The sequence below is a fragment of the Eucyclogobius newberryi genome, unplaced genomic scaffold (assembly GCF_026437365.1).
Source record: "Eucyclogobius newberryi isolate DKJ021-1_F unplaced genomic scaffold, fEucNew1.0.hap1 SCAF_2, whole genome shotgun sequence".
Classification (NCBI taxonomy): Eukaryota; Metazoa; Chordata; class Actinopteri; order Gobiiformes; family Gobiidae; genus Eucyclogobius; species Eucyclogobius newberryi.
This window is the reverse complement of record NW_027315834.1, coordinates 45,347,852-45,369,777: the sequence shown is the minus strand read 5'-3', so window position 1 is coordinate 45,369,777 and position 21,926 is coordinate 45,347,852. Positions and strand designations below refer to the sequence as shown.

At 45.3% G+C, this 21,926-nt stretch overlaps 1 protein-coding gene across 1 annotated transcript; it reads left to right on the top strand.

Annotated features, from left to right (window-relative positions):
• The first annotated feature begins 210 nt into the window (after positions 1-210).
• LOC140367175 (fibulin-1-like) lies at positions 211-21,899 on the top strand. The gene is made up of 20 exons (XM_072453528.1): positions 211-268; positions 2,940-3,045; positions 5,658-5,793; positions 11,576-11,735; positions 12,271-12,367; positions 12,708-12,841; positions 12,917-13,054; positions 14,320-14,457; positions 14,554-14,697; positions 15,348-15,470; positions 15,555-15,680; positions 16,667-16,786; positions 17,182-17,313; positions 17,685-17,808; positions 18,762-19,157; positions 19,460-19,595; positions 19,683-19,702; positions 20,594-20,724; positions 21,467-21,631; positions 21,706-21,899. Exons 1-20 carry the CDS (start codon positions 211-213, stop codon positions 21,843-21,845), a joined length of 2,724 nt encoding a protein of 907 aa, XP_072309629.1. The 3' UTR covers positions 21,846-21,899.
• Positions 21,900-21,926: the final 27 nt, after the last annotated feature.

Genomic DNA, 21,926 nt, shown 5'->3' with positions numbered 1-21,926 from the left:
CTCTTCAGGACCCTCCTCAGGCTGCTCCTCGGACCCTCTTCAGGACCCTCCTCTGGCTGCTCCTCGGACCCTCTTCAGGACCCTCCTCAGGCTGCTCCTCGGACCCTCTTCAGGACCCTCCTCTGGCCGCCCTCATGCCGTGTGTCTGCACGCTTCACTTCTAAACTCGTCCCCGGACTCTCCTCCGCGCTCCCCCGGGACGCGCGCGCCATGGCGCGGTGGGCCGTGCTCTTGTGTTGCTTTTACGTGGTCGTGGCGCGTGGACGAGGTAAGATCACGTGACCTCGCGCCCACTCAAACAACACACTTGATTTGCTGTTTGGACCGGTGTTTTTAAATGTGCACCACTCATGGCGTTTATGCTATTTTTGCAAGTTACAAGTCAAGTCTGTGGAAAGGCGACTTTAAACACAGAAAGAAAGCTTCAATTTATTTTTGAGCAATTTGTTAAATACAAGATGGATAATGCCATACTGCGGAACATTCCAGGCAAAGCAATATAAACACGCAATGAATGATTTAAATATAATAATAATCATAAATAATCTTTTCTGGAGCATAACAACTTGTGCCATTTGGAGTCAAAATAGTTTTTTATCTTTCTAGTCCCCGGAACCAACAAGAGGCTAGTTTACATTCAGATTATTTCTCAATTTGTACATACATTTTATCTTAAACTATATTTAAAAACAAGCCCCACAAAGACATTAGATCTTTATAACTCCATGGAGACAAAGTGGATTGTCCATTTTTAAAAGTAACAGCAAACGTTATGAAGAAAGAACGACCTTAGAAACCCACATGAAGTCACAGTAGACCAGGTACTGCCTCTTTAACAGAAGCTCCTCCTCCACCAGAACTGTGCTCCTCCTCCACCAGAACTGTGCTCCTCCTCCACCAGAACTGTGCTCCTCCTCCACCAGAACTGTGCTCCTCCACCACCAGAACTGTGCTCCTCCACCACCACCAGAACTGTGCTCCTCCACCACCAGAACTGTGCTCCTCCTCCACCAGAACTGTGCTCCTCCTCCACCAGAACTGTGCTCCTCCACCACCAGAACTGTGCTCCTCCACCACCACCAGAACTGTGCTCCTCCACCACCAGAACTGTGCTCCTCCTCCACCAGAACTGTGCTCCTCCTCCACCAGAACTGTGCTCCTCCTCCACCAGAACTGTGCTCCTCCACCACCAGAACTGTGCTCCTCCACCACCACCAGAACTGTGCTCCTCCACCACCAGAACTGTGCTCCTCCTCCACCAGAACTGTGCTCCTCCTCCACCAGAACTGTGCTCCTCCACCACCAGAACTGTGCTCCTCCACCACCACCAGAACTGTGCTCCTCCACCACCAGAACTGTGCTCCTCCTCCACCAGAACTGTGCTCCTCCACCACCAGAACTGTGCTCCTCCACCACCACCAGAACTGTGCTCCTCCACCACCAGAACTGTGCTCCTCCTCCACCAGAACTGTGCTCCTCCTCCACCAGAACTGTGCTCCTCCACCACCAGAACTGTGCTCCTCCACCACCACCAGAACTGTGCTCCTCCACCACCAGAACTGTGCTCCTCCTCCACCAGAACTGTGCTCCTCCTCCACCAGAACTGTGCTCCTCCTCCACCAGAACTGTGCTCCTCCACCACCACCAGAACTGTGCTCCTCCACCACCAGAACTGTGCTCCTCCTCCACCAGAACTGTGCTCCTCCTCCACCAGAACTGTGCTCCTCCACCACCAGAACTGTGCTCCTCCTCCACCAGAACTGTGCTCCTCCACCACCAGAACTGTGCTCCTCCTCCACCAGAACTGTGCTCCTCCTCCACCAGAACGGTGCTCCTCCTCCACCAGAACTGCGCACCAGAACTGTGCTCCACCACCACCACCAGAACTGTGCTCCACCACCACCACCAGCACTGTGCTCCTCCACCCCCAGAACTGTGCTCCACCACCACCACCAGAACTGTGCTCCTCCTCCACCAGAACTGTGCTCCTCCTCCACCAGAACTGTGCTCCTCCTCCACCAGAACTGTGCTCCTCCTCCACCAGAACTGTGCTCCTCCACCACCACCAGAACTGTGCTCCTCCACCACCAGAACTGTGCTCCTCCTCCACCAGAACTGTGCTCCTCCTCCACCAGAACTGTGCTCCTCCACCACCAGAACTGTGCTCCTCCTCCACCAGAACTGTGCTCCTCCACCACCAGAACTGTGCTCCTCCTCCACCAGAACTGTGCTCCTCCTCCACCAGAACGGTGCTCCTCCTCCACCAGAACTGCGCACCAGAACTGTGCTCCACCACCACCACCAGAACTGTGCTCCACCACCACCACCAGCACTGTGCTCCTCCACCCCCAGAACTGTGCTCCACCACCACCACCAGAACTGTGCTCCTCCACCACCAGCACTGTGCTCCTCCACCCCCAGAACTGTGCTCCACCACCACCACCAGAACTGTGCTCCTCCACCCCCAGAACTGTGCTCCTCCACCACCACCACCAGAACTGTGCTCCTCCACCACCACCACCAGAACTGTGCTCCTCCTCCACCAGAACTGCGCACCAGAACTGTGCTGCTCCACCACCACCACAACCAGAACTGTGCTGCTCCACCAGAACTGTGCTGCTCCACCAGAACTGTGCTGCTCCACCAGAACTGTGCTGCTCCACCAGAACTGCGCTCCTCCACCTCTGAACTTCCGTACACTCACCAGCTTGAGTTTCTTCCTCTCCTCACATTTACTTTGAAGGAGTTCCCTCTTTTACCTGGTTGTAAACATCCTTTTTCAGACTCCTGGTTCTGAAAAGTGTCCTGCACGGTGCAGTCTCCACCTCTTGAGACACTTGCATTCACTTACTTTATTCATTCATGGGTTCGGGACTTCTCCAGAATCCCTCGTAAAATTTGAGGAAGTGACGTTGACGTTGGATTGGCGTGTTTTGCAGAGAGGCGGGCCACAGTGCACCAGTGCTGCGAGGACGGCAGGGACAGGGGTCTGAAGGGTCACGACTGCGCCGTGCTCCCCCTCATGTCTTCAGATCACACCTGCATGTAAGCCACACCCGCACGCAAGCCACACCCGCGCGCAAGCCACACCCGCACGCAAGCCACACCCGCCCGCAAGCCACACCCGCCCGCAAGCCACACCCGCCCGCAAGCCACACCCGCCCGCAAGCCACACCCGCCCGCAAGCCACACCCGCACGCAAGCCACACCCGCCCGCAAGCCACACCCGCACGCAAGCCACACCCGCACGCAAGCCACACCCGCCCGCAAGCCACACCCCCCGCAAGCCACACCCGCACTTAAGCCACACCCGCACTTAAGCCACACCCACACTTAAGCCACACCCACACCTGCATTTAAGCCACATCTGCGCCCCCTTCAGAAAAAATGCCATAAAATGCATGATAGAGAAGAAAAAAACGTATAAGTCGCACTGGAGTATGAAATGCGGTTGCAACTGTGAAAATAACATATAATATCACATATAAGTCGCTCCGGAGTATAAGTTTTAGTATAAGTATAAGTCGCACCCCGGCCAAAACTATGAAAAAAGTGCGACTTATAGTTCGGAAAATATGGTATATATCTATAATGTGTCAAAAAATTATAAAAATGTTAGATTAGCTCATTTTTTAAAAAGTTCATAATTTCACTTCCTGTTTGTAATTGATGACATCACACTAGGAAATTACCCAGCAACCACTGGGCCAAAACTCATTTAATGTCACTTTTTTTTTTTATTTTGAAAAATAATATGTATGAGAGTGACTTTATTTTGTTGAATTCATGTTTAGAGAGACATAAAGGTTGTTACTTTGTGTAAATTCTGCTTAAACTTTGACTGGAATGAGTGTCCCTGCTGTGATGTCACTTCCTGTCATTTTCTACACCTTTTCAAACTTTTCCCCACAAATACCTGCTTGATTGGTGTAAAACTATCATTTATATGTACAACAGGTATAAATACACCAAATAAAGTCAATTATAAAATCCTATGAACCTGTCATAGGCACTTTAAGTTTAATATTCTTTCAGTTCCAATCTGTTCATGTAGTTTAAACCAATCTGAACGGAATGTGCTCATTTTATGACATTCTTTCCCCAATTATTCAGTTCCACCAGTTGAAAATGACTGCACTTATGAAAAACAATTGTAGATGTATTGTATTTTTACATTACTTAGTTAGATCATTACTTATTCTAATATGAAAACAACTAAACTAGAAACAAACTGGCCAATAATACTGTCCATTTCCAAACCAATGTCTGTTCAAAGCCGACACTGTCCTGCGGCGTCCCGTCTTTGCTGTCGGGACAGCGCTCGTAATGATCCGTTTCCCGTTGAAGTGGTGGGATCTTTTAAAAGCAGGAAATGCCCTCGGGAGAAAACAAAACCCTCAAATCATGTGTTCAGCCTTCAAGTCGAGCTGCCGGGGAGCCACGCTTCATAAAAACTGCACAGTAACTACACGCGTTAAGTGGCCCCTGCAGCACTTTAACGCGAGCGAGTGGCCCCTGGTGACCCTCAGACACGGAGGTGGCGGCCCGCACCTGGCCCACACCTGGCCCACACCTGGTCCGCACATGGAGGTCAGAACGGGCCACTGGAGCGGTCGTAAAAGTCTTCCTGTGCGGGGGATTTATTTTATGATAAATGTAACACTGTTTATTACGAGAGGCGGTTTATGCTGTTAAAGAAAGTGCTGATCAAATAGGTTTATTAATAAATATGTAATCATGAAGATGCATTGCAATTGCGCCGATGATTAAGGACTGGGCCAACATCACAACTGACAAACGCAAAATGGAAAGAAAACAAAAAAACATTTGGACTAAATGGGCCTTCATTTTGGACTTTGTGTGTTTTAACTTTCTTTTTTTTTGGCTGCCTTCCCTTCCTTATTTTCTATTTTTATGTTTATTTTTCTTCGTTTTTAACTTATTAATTGGGACCTTTTAATTTGGACTTATCTGCTTTATTTTGCTTTTTTTAGGCTCTTATTTTCTATTTCTATATTTTACTTTTTACTTATTAAACAGGACTTTTATGTTGGACTTTATGTGCTTTAACTTTCTTTTCTTTGGCTGAATTTTCTTCCTTATTTTCTACTTTTGAGTTTATTTTTCTTCCTTATTTTCTATTTCTATTTGTTATTTATTCACTTATTAAATGGGACTTTTATTTTGGAGTTTGTGTGCTTTCACTTAATTTTCTTTTTTGGCTGCCTTCCCTTCATTATTTTCTATTTTTCTTTTTACTTATTTTTGTTTCTCTCTGGTCTTGCCCTGTTTTATGTGTTTAAAATACAAAAAGGAAAATGTCATTTTTTTTTTTATTATAATCTGTTTTTGTGGGAAATCTGTTAATGATCATCTTTAAAGAATAAATAAAAAATCTGGGGGGAAAAACAACAAAAAACTAAACAGTATTCAAGGTATTAAGTGACATTTCTGCACGTTTGTGGTTGTTTTTGAGGTCCATTCACACTTTGTGCCATATTTAAACATCAAAAAATAAATTTAAAGGCACATTTGATCACATTTATGACATACTTGAACATCTTTTAAGAATGGTGCAGCGTTCGTTTAAACACCAGCTGAACTGAGCTGCCTTGAATCGTGCCGTGTTAAAATACTTCTGTCTGTGACTGGCCCAGGGTCGTTCAAGAACAATGTTGCGCCGCCGCTGTGGAACGCCGGCTCTGTGACGTCGGGGTCGAGACGGCCAGACGGAGGGGAGCGTGTGAGAGGCCGTTCCTCCAGGGAGATCTACTGGAACCCCACGTCTCCAAGGTAACCAACGAGGTGTCGAGAACTGTGGCTCTGATCCGCCGAGACAATGGGATCAAAGTGCAGTGATTTATGGTTATCGCAGTATCCGCAGAAAGAAATATGTACAAATGTTCTTCATCTGTGTCAGTTTTCAATCAAAGTCTGTCATTTTTGGAACATTTTAGATATTTAATACATATTTCTTGACCCCAGTGATAAAGACAAAGCTTTTTGAGACGATACAATGTAATTTTAATACATTTTAATACTTTCCTTAACATTTATTTTCTCTTCAGTGTCTGTGCTTGTTCAAATGATTGTCTAGTTTTAATTATAGTCTTTATTATCTATTTGTTTTTGTGATTGGATTTTTTGACAACTATTGTGTTCAGGCGTGTGTTTGTGTGTTCAGGCGTGTGTTTGTGTGTTCAGGTGTGTGTTTGTGTGTTCAGGTGTGTGTTTGTGTGTTCAGGTGTGTGTTTGTGTGTTCAGCTGTGTGTTCGGGTGTGTTCAGGCGTGTGTTTGTGTGTTCAGGCGTGTGTTTGTGTGTTCAGGTGTGTGTTTGTGTGTTCAGGCGTGTGTTTGTGTGTTCAGGCGTGTGTTTGTGTGTTCAGGCGTGTGTTTGTGTGTTCAGGCGTGTGTTTGTGTGTTCAGGTGTGTGTTCGGTGTGTTCAGGTGTGTGTTTGTGTGTTCAGGTGTGTGTTCGGGTGTGTGTTTGTGTGTTCAGGTGTGTGTTTGTGTGTTCAGGTGTGTGTTCAGGTGTGTGTTTGTGTGTTCGGGTGTGTGTTCGGGTGTGTGTTTGTGTGTTCAAGTGTGTGTTCGGGTGTGTGTTTATGTGTTCAGGCGTATGTTTGTGTGTTCAGGTGTGTGTTCGGGTGTGTTCAGGTGTGTGTTTGTGTGTTCAGGCGTATGTTTATGTGTTCAGGTGTGTGTTCAGGTGTGTGTTTGTGTGTTCAGGTGTGTTTTTGTGTGTTCAGGTGTGTGTTTGGGTGTGTTCAGGTGTGTGTTTGTGTGTTCAGGCGTATGTTTGTGTGTTCAGGTGTGTGTGTGTGTGTTCAGGTGTGTGTTTGTGTGTTCAGGTGTGTGTTCAGGTGTGTGTTTGTGTGTGTTCAGGTGTGTGTTTGTGTGTTCAGGTGTGTGTTTGTGTGTTCAGGAGTGTGTTTGTGTGTTCAGGTGTGTGTTCAGGTGTGTGTTCAGGTGTGTGTTCAGGTGTGTGTTTGTGTGTTCGGGTGTGTGTTCAGGTGTGTGTTTGTGTGTTCGGGTGTGTGTTCAGGTGTGTTCAGGTGTGTTCAGGTGTGTTTGTGTGTTCGGGTGTGTGTTTGTGTGTTCAGGAGTGTGTTCAGGTGTGTGTTCGGGTGTGTTCAGGTGTGTGTTTGTGTGTTCAGGTGTGTGTTTGTGTGTTCAGGTGTGTGTTTGTGTGTTCGGGTGTGTTCAGGTGTGTGTTTGTGTGTTCAGGTGTGTGTTTGTGTGTTCAGGTGTGTGTTCGGTGTGTTCAGGTGTGTGTTCGGGTGTGTGTTCGGGTGTGTTCAGGTGTGTGTGTTTGTGTGTTCAGGTGTGTGTTCGGTGTGTTCAGGTGTGTGTTCAGGTTTGTGTTCAGTTGTGTGTTTGTGTGTTCAGGTGTGTGTTTGTGTGTTCAGGTGTGTGTTCAGGTGTGTGTTTGTGTGTTCAGGTGTGTGTTTGTGTGTTCAGGCGTGTGTTTGTGTGTTCAGGCGTGTGTTTGTGTGTTCAGGTGTGTGTTTGTGTGTTCAGGCGTGTGTGTGTGTGTTCAGGCGTGTGTTTGTGTGTTCAGGTGTGTGTTTGTGTGTTCAGGCGTGTGTGTGTGTGTTCAGGCGTGTGTGTGTGTGTTCAGGCGTGTGTTTGTGTGTTCAGGCGTGTGTTTGTGTGTTCAGGTGTGTGTTTGTGTGTTCAGGTGTGTGTTCAGGTGTGTGTTTGTGTGTTCAGGTGTGTGTTCAGGTGTGTGTTTGTGTGTTCAGGTGTGTGTTCAGGCGTGTGTTTGTGTGTTCAGGTGTGTGTTTGTGTGTTCAGGTGTGTGTTTGTGTGTTCAGGTGTGTGTTCAGGTGTGTGTTTGTGTGTTCAGGTGTGTGTTCAGGTGTGTGTTCAGGTGTGTGTTCAGGTGTGTGTTTGTGTGTTCAGGTGTGTGTTCAGGTGTGTGTTTGTGTGTTCAGGAGTGTGTTTGTGTGTTCAGGTGTGTGTTCAGGTGTGTGTTCAGGTGTGTGTTTGTGTGTTCGGGTGTGTGTTCAGGTGTGTGTTTGTGTGTTCGTGTGTGTGTTCAGGTGTGTTCAGGTGTGTTCAGGTGTGTTTGTGTGTTCGGGTGTGTGTTTGTGTGTTCAGGAGTGTGTTCAGGTGTGTGTTCGGGTGTGTTCAGGTGTGTGTTTGTGTGTTCAGGTGTGTGTTTGTGTGTTCAGGTGTGTGTTTGTGTGTTCGGGTGTGTTCGGGTGTGTTCAGGTGTGTGTTTGTGTGTTCAGGTGTGTGTTTGTGTGTTCAGGTGTGTGTTCGGTGTGTTCAGGTGTGTGTTCGGGTGTGTGTTCGGGTGTGTTCAGGTGTGTGTGTTTGTGTGTTCAGGTGTGTGTTCGGTGTGTTCAGGTGTGTGTTCAGGTTTGTGTTCAGTTGTGTGTTTGTGTGTTCAGGTGTGTGTTTGTGTGTTCAGGTGTGTGTTCAGGTGTGTGTTTGTGTGTTCAGGTGTGTGTTTGTGTGTTCAGGCGTGTGTTTGTGTGTTCAGGCGTGTGTTTGTGTGTTCAGGCGTGTGTGTGTGTGTTCAGGCGTGTGTTTGTGTGTTCAGGTGTGTGTTTGTGTGTTCAGGCGTGTGTGTGTGTGTTCAGGCGTGTGTGTGTGTGTTCAGGCGTGTGTTTGTGTGTTCAGGCGTGTGTTTGTGTGTTCAGGTGTGTGTTTGTGTGTTCAGGTGTGTGTTCAGGTGTGTGTTTGTGTGTTCAGGTGTGTGTTCAGGTGTGTGTTTGTGTGTTCAGGTGTGTGTTCAGGCGTGTGTTTGTGTGTTCAGGTGTGTGTTTGTGTGTTCAGGTGTGTGTTTGTGTGTTCAGGTGTGTGTTCAGGTGTGTGTTTGTGTGTTCAGGTGTGTGTTCAGGTGTGTGTTCAGGTGTGTGTTCAGGTGTGTGTTTGTGTGTTCAGGTGTGTGTTCAGGTGTGTGTTTGTGTGTTCAGGAGTGTGTTTGTGTGTTCAGGTGTGTGTTCAGGTGTGTGTTCAGGTGTGTGTTCAGGTGTGTGTTTGTGTGTTCGGGTGTGTGTTCAGGTGTGTGTTTGTGTGTTCGGGTGTGTTCAGGTGTGTGTTTGTGTGTTCAGGTGTGTGTTCAGGTGTGTTCAGGTGTGTTCAGGTGTGTTTGTGTGTTCGGGTGTGTGTTTGTGTGTTCAGGAGTGTGTTCAGGTGTGTGTTCGGGTGTGTTCAGGTGTGTGTTTGTGTGTTCAGGTGTGTGTTTGTGTGTTCAGGTGTGTGTTTGTGTGTTCGGGTGTGTTCAGGTGTGTGTTTGTGTGTTCAGGTGTGTGTTTGTGTGTTCAGGTGTGTGTTCGGTGTGTTAAGGTGTGTGTTCGGGTGTGTGTTCGGGTGTGTTCAGGTGTGTGTGTTTGTGTGTTCAGGTGTGTGTTCGGTGTGTTCAGGTGTGTGTTCAGGTTTGTGTTCAGTTGTGTGTTTGTGTGTTCAGGTGTGTGTTTGTGTGTTCAGGTGTGTGTTCAGGTGTGTGTTTGTGTGTTCAGGTGTGTGTTTGTGTGTTCAGGCGTGTGTGTGTGTTCAGGCGTGTGTTTGTGTGTTCAGGTGTGTGTTTGTGTGTTCAGGCGTGTGTGTGTGTGTTCAGGCGTGTGTGTGTGTGTTCAGGCGTGTGTGTGTGTGTTCAGGCGTGTGTTTGTGTGTTCAGGCGTGTGTTTGTGTGTTCAGGTGTGTGTTTGTGTGTTCAGGTGTGTGTTCAGGTGTGTGTTTGTGTGTTCAGGTGTGTGTTCAGGTGTGTGTTTGTGTGTTCAGGTGTGTGTTCAGGCGTGTGTTTGTGTGTTCAGGTGTGTGTTTGTGTGTTCAGGTGTGTGTTTGTGTGTTCAGGTGTGTGTTCAGGTGTGTGTTTGTGTGTTCAGGTGTGTGTTCAGGTGTGTGTTCAGGTGTGTGTTCAGGTGTGTGTTTGTGTGTTCAGGTGTGTGTTCAGGTGTGTGTTTGTGTGTTCAGGAGTGTGTTTGTGTGTTCAGGTGTGTGTTCAGGTGTGTGTTCAGGTGTGTGTTCAGGTGTGTGTTTGTGTGTTCGGGTGTGTGTTCAGGTGTGTGTTTGTGTGTTCGGGTGTGTTCAGGTGTGTGTTTGTGTGTTCAGGTGTGTGTTCAGGTGTGTTCAGGTGTGTTCAGGTGTGTTTGTGTGTTCGGGTGTGTGTTTGTGTGTTCAGGAGTGTGTTCAGGTGTGTGTTCGGGTGTGTTCAGGTGTGTGTTTGTGTGTTCAGGTGTGTGTTTGTGTGTTCAGGTGTGTGTTTGTGTGTTCGGGTGTGTTCAGGTGTGTGTTTGTGTGTTCAGGTGTGTGTTTGTGTGTTCAGGTGTGTGTTCGGTGTGTTAAGGTGTGTGTTCGGGTGTGTGTTCGGGTGTGTTCAGGTGTGTGTGTTTGTGTGTTCAGGTGTGTGTTCGGTGTGTTCAGGTGTGTGTTCAGGTTTGTGTTCAGTTGTGTGTTTGTGTGTTCAGGTGTGTGTTTGTGTGTTCAGGTGTGTGTTCAGGTGTGTGTTTGTGTGTTCAGGTGTGTGTTTGTGTGTTCAGGCGTGTGTTTGTGTGTTCAGGCGTGTGTTTGTGTGTTCAGGTGTGTGTTTGTGTGTTCAGGCGTGTGTGTGTGTTCAGGCGTGTGTTTGTGTGTTCAGGTGTGTGTTTGTGTGTTCAGGCGTGTGTGTGTGTGTTCAGGCGTGTGTGTGTGTGTTCAGGCGTGTGTTTGTGTGTTCAGGCGTGTGTTTGTGTGTTCAGGTGTGTGTTTGTGTGTTCAGGTGTGTGTTCAGGTGTGTGTTTGTGTGTTCAGGTGTGTGTTCAGGTGTGTGTTTGTGTGTTCAGGTGTGTGTTCAGGCGTGTGTTTGTGTGTTCAGGTGTGTGTTTGTGTGTTCAGGTGTGTGTTTGTGTGTTCAGGTGTGTGTTCAGGTGTGTGTTTGTGTGTTCAGGTGTGTGTTCAGGTGTGTGTTTGTGTGTTCAGGTGTGTGTTCAGGTGTGTGTTTGTGTGTTCAGGTGTGTGTTCAGGTGTGTGTTTGTGTGTTCAGGTGTGTGTTTGTGTGTTCAGGTGTGTGTTCAGGTGTGTGTTTGTGTGTTCAGGTGTGTGTTCAGGTGTGTGTTTGTGTGTTCAGGTGTGTGTTTGTGTGTTCAGGTGTGTGTTCAGGTGTGTGTTTGTGTGTTCAGGTGTGTGTTTGTGTGTTCAGGTGTGTGTTCAGGTGTGTGTTTGTGTGTTCAGGTGTGTGTTTGTGTGTTCAGGTGTGTGTTCAGGTGTGTGTTTGTGTGTTCAGGTGTGTGTTTGTGTGTTCAGGTGTGTGTTTGTGTGTTCAGGTGTGTGTTCAGGTGTGTGTTTGTGTGTTCAGGTGTGTGTTTGTGTGTTCAGGTGTGTGTTTGTGTGTTCAGGTGTGTGTTCAGGTGTGTGTTTGTGTGTTCAGGTGTGTGTTTGTGTGTTCAGGTGTGTGTTCAGGTGTGTGTTTGTGTGTTCAGGTGTGTGTTTGTGTGTTCAGGTGTGTGTTTGTGTGTTCAGGTGTGTGTTCAGGTGTGTGTTTGTGTGTTCAGGTGTGTGTTTGTGTGTTCAGGTGTGTGTTTGTGTGTTCAGGTGTGTGTTCAGGTGTGTGTTTGTGTGTTCAGGTGTGTGTTTGTGTGTTCAGGTGTGCTGTGGCTGCTGTGTACTGGGACACACTGTGGCTCGTCAGGGTTCAGGCTGTGATCTGGAGCGGCTGCTTTTGGGGAAACTCTGTGAGCACACGGCCAGAGCCTGCTGTAACCATGGCAACGCCACGACAGAGACGACTGAAGCTCCTGCTGAAGGTGAGACAGGCTGTATGTGAGCCCGCTGTGAGCCCCCAGCTCTGGAGCCGCCCCGGAGCCGCCCCGGAGCCGCCCTGGAGCCGCTCCGGAGCCGCTCTGGAGCCGCTCCGGAGCCGCTCTGGAGCCGCTCCGGAGCCGCCCTGGAGCAGCTCTGAGCCCGCTGTGAGCCCCCAGCTCTGCGGCAGCTCTTGAACAGCTCTGGAGCAGCTTTGGAGCCGCACTGGAGCCGCTCTGGAGCCGCTCTGGAGCCGCTCTGGAGCCGCTCTGGAGCCGCACTGGAGCCGCTCTGGAGCCGCTCTGGAGCCGCTCTGGAGCCGCTCTGGAGCCGCCCTGGAGCAGACTGACACAGTCTAGGTCACAGGGATATTAGAGCTTTAAACACCTCACCATATGTTCCCTCGGGACGTCTGTGGAGCCTTTTGGCTGCTGTGACCTTTAGTTGACCTGGAAACACACTAAACATCAATGATTGTGTTTGAACTAAAGCCAGAGTGAGGAGGACGCTGTGATTATCATGTCTTTGGTGTCTTGATAGGTCTTGAGAAGAACCTTGAGAAAGATAAAAGTGGGACAAATGTTACGGCGACGCCCAAAGAAGACGCACACCTCTGCAAAGGTATCAAACATGAGCCGTTTCCATGACGACATACAGCTTATTACAGATTATTACACAGTGAAGGCCAGTATCACATACAGTGTTACTCACACATTTTAATGCAACATCAGCAATTTAATTAAAGTAAAACTAACAATAAAAATAAATAATTAACAATAATTAGCTTCACAGCCAATTTGTGTTAAACCCACTGGTTAAAAGTCTGTCTCATTTATTTTCATCAAACTGAGACTGAAAGTTAGTTTTAATAAGTTGAAATCAAATTCAAAATCTTAACTGATCAATAGGAAGAAAAAGATTAAAATAATAAGGAAGTAGATTGGGAATAATTTGATTCTAACGTTATTGATCTGTAGTAAAACGTTGTGTATTATATGTAATAATGACTGTTTGTGTTCAGACTCCCGTTGCTCACAGTTGTGTTTGGGGATCGGCTCGTGCGGCTGTCGGGACGGGTATCGGCTCAAAGAGGACGGCGTGAGCTGCGAGGGTGAGTCGGGTCGGCCCAAAAAAACAACCCGCGCCGCCGTGTTTGGACTCGAATAACGTTGTTCTGTTTTCTCAGACGTGAACGAGTGTTTGAGCGGCGACCACAACTGCGTCTTCGGCCTGTTCTGCGTCAACACCGAGGGCTCGTTCCGCTGTCAGAGGGAAACGGGCTGCGGCACCGGGTACGAGCTCACGGACAGCAACAGATGTCAAGGTGATGGGACAACAGCACGGACGTAAAGACATAAACCGCAGCGACGGCCAATCAGAAGAGAGGGTTTTCTGATTAGTCTTTGCCACTGAAACAATCACTGACTTCTTTTCTTTGCCGTCTGGATTAGAAACGAACATTTACAACTGTCATTGGCAAGAAAGAGGTCATTTATCACAAAGACATGACTGTTAATACATGCGTTCGCGGTGACGTCATACAGCCGGGACTTCCCCCATAGCGGCCATTTTGAAAGGGGCACGCGATATATAAAAAACAACACGACTGCGTCCTTTTCTACAGCATAATGAGCTCCGAATACTTTGATTCTTTAGACGATAACGGCAAACTAAGGTACACGACAAAGCTCTCATTCCTTGGTCCGACAACAGAGCGATGTCCTGACAGATTAAGCAGGTTTTTGGCATTTTGGCCTCATGTTTCCTGGATTTCGTGTGTAGTAGACGTGCTGTTGTGCCCCTTTCAAAATGGTGGGCTCGGTTGCCACTGCACAAGTTCCCGGATGTGCGACCGCATGTATCACTGACTTCTTTTCTTTGCCGTCTGGATTAGAAACGAACATTTACGAACGAACAACTGTCATTGGCAAGAAAAACGTCATTTATCACAAAGACATGACTGTTAATACGTCAAGACAATACATTTAATTGTTGTAATATCTTGAGCTTTGATAGTGTGTATTTAATTAAAAAAAAACTCAAAATAACCATAATAGGTACCGTATTTTTTGCATTACAAGGTGCATTAAGAGAAACAAAATCGCTTCAAGGTAGATAAGCACAACCAGAATTACCGTATTTTCCGGACTATAAGTCGCACCTTTTTCAAAGTTTTGCCCCGGGTGCAACTTATACTTATATTTATACTTATATGCTTATTATTTTCACACTTGCAACTGCATTTCATACTCCAGTGTGACTTATACATGTTTTTTTCTTCTTTACTATGCATTTTTTGGCTGGCTCTGACTTATCGTCCGGAAAATACGCTAATCTATATATAAGGGGCACTGGATTATAAGGCCCACTGTCGTTTTTTGAGAAAGTTAAAGGCTTTTACATGCCCCTTGTAGTGCGGAAAATACGGTATTCGTCACGCTTTTGCCCATGTTAGTTCTAGAATTGCGCTTACACTTTCACATCAGCCATGTTCAACCATCAGTGGATCAGTATAATCTAGTCTTTTGTCTCCTGTTTGACTCTTAAAATAATGGGCCTAAATGTATTTTTAATTTTTTTTTTTTTTAGATATCGACGAGTGTGTTTTGGGCTCTCATAACTGTGGACCAGAGTTTGTGTGCTCAAATACAGCCGGATCGTTCCGCTGTCATCCCAAAGACTCGTGCCCCTCCGGGTACATCCAGGACGCCATCGGCAGCTGCATTGGTGAGTCGTCGTCGTCACGGCTACAAGCGGGCGGCGATCGCTCCACTGCGTCGAACATAACGTGCCAGACAAACCGACGCTCTTTATTTTGTCCAGACATAAACGAGTGCGTGGTCTACGGCAGCCCGTGCCCGCCGGGCCAGAGCTGCATCAACTCTCCGGGCTCGTTCACCTGTCGCCGGAACACCGTCACCTGTGGGCGGGGCTACCACCTGACGGAGGACGGCGCGCGCTGCGTAGGTACGGACGTGTCACGGGCTGCGGACGACATTCGCTACATCTTTCCCTCACAAACAGGAGCGTTCTTTAATCAAAAATCAATAGTGCAACAGCCATCTGGTGGAGAGGGCGCTGACCTATGTACCCGTATTTTCAGGAGTATAAGTCGCACCAGAGTATAAGCCAAAAAATGCATAATATAGAAGAAAAAAAAAACATAAAGTTGCACTGGAGTATGAAATGTGGTTGCAAGTGTGAAAATAACAAATAATATCACATATAAGTCGCTCCGGAGTATAAGTATCAAATAATATCACATATAAGTCGCTCCGGAGTATAAGTATCAAATAATATCACATATAAGTCGCTCCGGAGTATAAGTATCAAATAATATCACATATAAGTCGCTCCGGAGTATAAGTATCAAATAATATCACATATAAGTTGCTCCAATTTTAAATAATAAATTAAACTAATCATAAATGGAAATGTCAGAAACAAACTGATTACCAGGAGCCAGCTCTGATTACCCAAGTAAAAGTAGTCTTCTAATAGTATCTGCTTATTCCAGTACAGCGCTGAACAGAGGAAAGGATAACATTACACTTCTACACACGCTCGTATTAGTTGTACTGTATATGAGTATAAATATATATATATACTGTGTTCAGACGTGGACGAGTGCAGAGCAGGGGGCGTGTGCAGAGGCCACGCCTGCATCAACCTGATTGGCTCCTATCGCTGCGAGTGTCGAGTTGGATACACCTTCAACAGCATCACCAAACTCTGCGACGGTAAACGGCATCAAACGCACCCGTTCCGTCGTCTGCACGTGCCCGAGACGCATCGTGTGAACTCGTGTTGTTGTACATTTGCAGATCTGAACGAGTGCAGGCATTACCCCGGAACTCTGTGCGCTCACAAGTGCGAGAACACGGACGGTTCCTATGCCTGCAGCTGCACCTCGGGGTTCAAACTGGCCTCTGACGGCAGGAACTGTGAAGGTAACGAGTGTGGCTCTAGAGTTCTATACAACAACTGCAGCTTTGCCTCTCAACAATACACTGCCAATAATCATTGAACATGTCAGTGAGGATTTAACATAACATATAACATCACTGTGAAGCTGCACAAAAACAAAATTATGCAGCAAAAAACACATAAGACGATGCTTATTTACAATTTTTTTCCCCACAATCTTTTGGGTCACAGTTGAAAATCGAATTACCGTATTTTCCGGACTATAAGTTGCACTTATTTTTCATAGTATTGGCCCGGGTTAGACTTATACTCCAGAGCGACTTATATGTTCACACTGACAACCACAAGAGGGCGCTCTAGGCTCTAAGCGACGCAGAAGAAGAATCTGCACTTCCTCTTCCTCTGGAGTTTGTGGAGTTGTTTAGAAGTGACACAGAGGAAGAAGAATTCAATGGATTTAGTGATTTGGGGTAAAACTGATGCTTTGGTAAACTTGTTAGCATGTTCTTTATGCTATAGTTATCTGAATAACTGTTCATATGTTACATTAACATACCAGACACTTACCACAGTTCTGTCTGTGCCTCATGTAGCTGAAGGTGTTAGCATGTTAGCATATGTACACCTATTCACCATGTTCTCTCATCTGTTATTATTTTAAATTGCATTTCAAGATGAAATGTCTGTTCTTGGTCCTGGATTTTATCAAATAAATTTCCCCATATGTGTGGGGAAAATGTGCATTTTTTGGCTGGTGCGACTTATACTCCGGAAAATATGCTTTTGAAAATGTATGCAACAGTCTTCGATATGTCATGAACCACCGGATTAGACGAGTGGTTTTGCTTCAGTTTTAACGGGGAAACACATGCAAATTAACGTATTCCCGTAAACCAGAGACCGCTGAAGGAAACGGCTATTTACTCGCTTCAAATAAAGACTAAACTGTATCATTCAGAAATCAGAACTTATTTTGATATATTCTGTACGTGATAACACTGATTTGCAGATTTGAACGAGTGCGAGACCAACCCCTGCGGTCAGGAGTGCGCCAACGTCTACGGCTCCTACCAGTGCTACTGTCGCCGCGGTTACCAGCTCAGCGACATCGACGGCGTCTCGTGCGAAGGTGCTGGCCAGTTCGTTTCCACCGCTCTAGATAATCCATACCTTCAAACGAGTCGATACCCAGCGACTTATCGATACTAGAATGAGTCACTGGAGCGAGTTTGATACAGAAGTTAATCCCACATTAATAAAAGAGCGAAATTGGACTGTTCCTGCATCGTTTTAGTTTAGACTTGATCTTTTGTATGCCAGGACTAGATTTAAACCACAGGTTATATCATTAGTTACTATAGATTTGCTTTCTGTAAATTGCATACATGTGATATTTGGCAAGTTGAAGGACGTACACGAGTTTAATGCTGTGAGTTTATGGATCTAAACCCTAAAAAACGCTCTCAGAATCCAGCCAGTTCTGCATTTTCACTGCTTTTGCACAAACTCTCTGTTGATGTTTAGATATCGACGAGTGCGCTTTGCCGACTGGTGGCCACGTTTGCTCGTATCGCTGTGCCAACGCTCCAGGGAGTTTCTACTGCACGTGCCCCACAGCGGGCTACACTCTGGCCCCCAATGGACGCTCGTGCCAAGGTGAGGCCTCGTCACTCAATGTTTGTGTCAAGTCAAGTCCATCGATCCATCTTAGATTGAAAAATAAAAATGGCTGAATCAGCAATTTTGCTCACGTCGAACTTAAATGACAAATTTGTAGCCTGGACTTGCTCGTTGTGAAAAAACAAAATTGGTGCGATAGCGCCTCCTACAGAGTTGAATTACATTTTACATGGGGAGAAAAGATATTTAAAATTTTGCACCAAATTCAGTTTGGGCCTCCTGATCAAAATACTCTGAGGCCCATGTCATGTTCAGCCATACCAAATTTGAACACGTTTACACTTCATATGCGAGGGCCGTTCGAGGCCGCTTGCGGCTTTAATTTCTCCATGTTTTCTTCCCTCCAGATATTGACGAGTGTGCCACAGGGAGCCACACCTGCTCAGCCACGCAGAGCTGTTTTAATGTCCAGGGAGGATATCGCTGTTTATCCTTTGAGTGTCCTGAGAACTTCCGCAAAGCAGCACCCGGGTGAGAAAGATGACTTCTTACTGCATTATTTACTCATCTGTGCACTTGTAAATGCACTCTTCACCGTGTGTACACAAGAGAGTGTGACCGTATCAAAGGATTCTGCTTTATATTATAGTATATCACCCACAATCACAGCTTTCTTACAGTACGTTTTTTCTCACAGCATTAAATCAGCTCTGAAGGTTGGTGGAAGTCTAATTCGTTGGTGTTTCACAAAATGCATTTTAATAGTTTCACTTTGCAAAGTAAAAAGAAGCTGACGTTCAACCACACCATTTAAATCAGTTGCTTGAGTAAGGCAGTAACCTGTTTGCCGTAACCCGACCGACCCGGTAAAAAACGAGTCGACTGGGAAAAAAAAAAATCTGCATTTTGTCAAAATGATGCCAAATACATATTTTTTGTCTTATATCTCGCCGACTCACCGACCGTTTTTAAAAAAAAGCGCCGTGTTAAATAATCACTGGAACTCGCTAGAAATATTTTAAAGCCGAAAACCGAGCGAGAAATGAAACTTAACACGAAGGAGAACGTCTCATTGACTGTTGAAGCCCGACGCCTGGCGGTCAGTGCGGGTCAGTGCGGGTCAGTGCGGGTCAGTGCGGGTCAGTGCGAGTCACTGCGAGTCACTGCGGGTCACTGCGAGTCACTGCGGGTCACTGGCAGAATCAAAAATAGCGACTATTTGGAAATCTTTTTTTACTTCAAAGTTTAAAAAAATATATAATTTACCTACCGACCGACCCACTTGAAAAATGTTGGGTCGGGTTACAGCAAACACAATTTTTATTTGGGGCAGCCTAAAAAGCATGACTAGTGCTATGTTCATTGCTCGTGTCCTGATGTTCATGGACAGTTTGCCACACATGATTCGCTCGTCTTCCCCCCTTAAACCTCTGCACTGTTTGTCCCTTTGACTCAACCGGCGCCCCCTATGTTTCCTTTTGCAGCCGTTGCGAGCGTGTAACGTGCGAGTTTACGCGTAGCCCCGCGTCGTGTTTGTCACTGCCCCTGGGAATCTCCTACTACAACCTCACCTTCCCGGCCGACACCCCCGCCCCGGCCGACGTGTTCCGGATGGGACCCTCCAACTCGGTCGCCGGGGACCGGACGGACGTCAGCATAGCGTCCGGAGACGAGGGGCACTTTGCGGTCCGGCAGCAGACGCACGGGGGAGTGATTTCGCTGCGACGCACCGTGACCGAACCGCGGGACTTCCTGTTGACCGTGGACATGCGGCTGGTCCGATACGGGACGTCCTATTCGTACATGGCCAAGATCGCCGTGATTGTCACGCCCGAACACCGCTTCAGGCCCACGAGGGCAGCACACTATTATCATACTTAGTGCTGTTTCCCTTTTTATTGTCTTTTTTTTATACTGAATTGGCTTTTAACTGGTCTAATTTCTTTCAGAAGCATTTTACTGTTACTTACATTGACTATATACATTCTATAATCTGTAGCTTTACCATTCTTTATCATAAAAATCAATAATTGCAGATCAAGAGAGCAGAACATTGTAACTACTGTGTTTCCGCCGTGACACTCATTTTCGTTCTTTTTTTTGGTTATTAAACTGTACTTTATGGTGAAACAGCTTTAAATATGGTTAAAAATAACATCTCTACCTCATGTCTGTGTGGCAGTTTTATTGTGCTTCAAATAAATAATACATCAAAACGATTGTTAATACTTTGTGATTACTTCATCAAAGCCAACCCACCAACCAATGAGACTTTAGCAGGTTTTTTTACCCTATACTTTGCTCCAAGGCTGCTCACTGTAAAATAATAGTTCTTTGAGCATAATAAGCGGGATGATTACACGGATGTTTGGGGCCAATGTCAGTGGTGTGTTTTATATCTGCAGATGGATGTTGATATTGGCGAGTAAATGGTTAATTCAGTTCATTGTAAGTAAAACTGAAAGTCCAGTAGCTGTAATAAGGTCGTGGAGATAAAACAGCTTCTCTAAATGTTTCTCTTGGTTTTATGGTTCGGTGCCATTATCTGGACACACAATCCTGCAATTTCCCAAAAGTGTTAGTCATAAATATCAGTTATCGATATCGTCTGAGAGGCCCACTTTTATTCACTGGCTTTAGCACCGCGTGAGTTGTGTGGTCCAACATGTCTTTCTTTCTTTCTTTAATTAATTATGTAATCATTTATTTATGTATTGATTTTATTATTTATTAATTTCATTATTTTTTTCTTTCTTTCTATTATTATTTTATATATTTTTTTTTAATTCATTTTATTTATTATTCATTTTATTTATTATTCATTTAATTTTTATTTTTTCCATTTATTTTACTTATCTTTTTTTATTTTTTTTATTTATTTATTTGCCACTGTTTATTGTTTTAGAGTATACATTTACTGTTTTAGGCTTTTATCAATATTTTACGCGCAGTGGCAGAGCAATTATTTATTATATATAAATAAAATGCATTAGATCATTTGTCACCTCTGTTTTGAAAAGGCTTATTTCATATTGTACAGTTGGAAAAATTTAAATGTATAAATGCTGCATATTTCAATTAAAATCCAATTCACTTAAATATGGAAATATATTCACTGATTTAAACTCTTCTTCATCGTCATCATCTTATTTGCTTGTATGACTGTAAAACAATACATTTGATTGACATATTCCAACACCACGACCACATGTTTCATGCTTAACATGTCGACAGCGCTCCATGCACACGTGAAGGATGAGGAAAGACGACCTCTTGTATATTATATTTATATCTTCTGCTGTTGTGTCTGTTGCAGACACGACGGCTCCGTGCGCTGCATCAAGTCGTGTCGTCACGGTGACCTCAGCTGCCCCCTCGACCCGGTCCACCTGGTCACGTACACGGTGCTGTCGCTGCCGACCTTCAGGGACTTTACGGGGCCGGAAGGTACGAGCTACGAGTCGCAATAAATGATAAATGAAAAAAAAAAAAAGTAAAAACAAAAATTACAAAAACATAATAAAAAGAATAATACAAAAAGAATAAAAGAAAAAAAGTTTTTAAAAAAAATATAGTAATAAAAATGATAAAAAGAAAATCATAAAAAGAAAAAAATTGTAAAAAATAAATAACATAATAAAAATTAAAATTAAATATTAAAAATGAAATAAAAACAAGTAAAAAATATTTTAAATAAAAATAATTAAAAGAAAATAATAAAAATCTACATAAAAGAAAATTTAGAAATTGTGAAAAAAATAAAAAATAAAATATAATAATAATAATAATAAAGGTTATCTGGCGGGCTCAACCTGCCACAGCAAGTACTTGTCAGCGCACTAGGGGCAATAATTAATATGTAATCGCTATTTGTGATGAAAAAGAGAAAGCAATAGTAATTTGTAGAACATTTTATACAATTGTGATAATCATCTACAAAGATATTATGCAAAACAAAAGCATGACGTTCTCTTCTAGATCATATCGTCTTCACTTATGACAAAGTACAATCCTATAATAGTGGTTTGAACAGATTAAAAAAAATAATAACTACCGTATTTTCCAGACTATAAGTCGCCAGCCAAAAAATGCATAATAGAGAAGAAAAAAACATATATAAGTAGAAGTAATCTTACCAGTGATAAACATGTTTTTTGTGACTAGACTTGTCTTCCTTCTCTCTTTGCAGAAATAGTCTTCCTCAGGACGGCGACGGGCGCCGGCGCCGCTCCGTCTCCGGGCGCCGGCGCCGCTCCGTCTCCGGGCGCCGCCGACGTGGTGTTCGACATCCAGTCTGCAGACGACCGCTCCTCGTTCGATGTCATTAAAGGCACATATCAAGGCATGGTTATGGGTAAGGACTTCACACAGACGTGACCTTTAAATGTGCCTCTGCGTGTTCCTCACCCTGCTCGCCGTTCCGTCCAGGCGTGGTCCGTCAGGTGAAGCCCATTGCCGGCCCGAAGGAGGTCGTCGTGGAGGTCGCCATGAACTACGTGAAGTCTGGAGTCGTGTCTCATCGGAATATTGTGGAAATACACGTGTTTATTTCTGCGTTATGGTTCTGAGGGAAGTGCGAGTGTCGGAGGAAGATGGGGACGAGGATGATCTGTTTTTATTATAATAATTCTGTTCCTAATCTGTCTGAT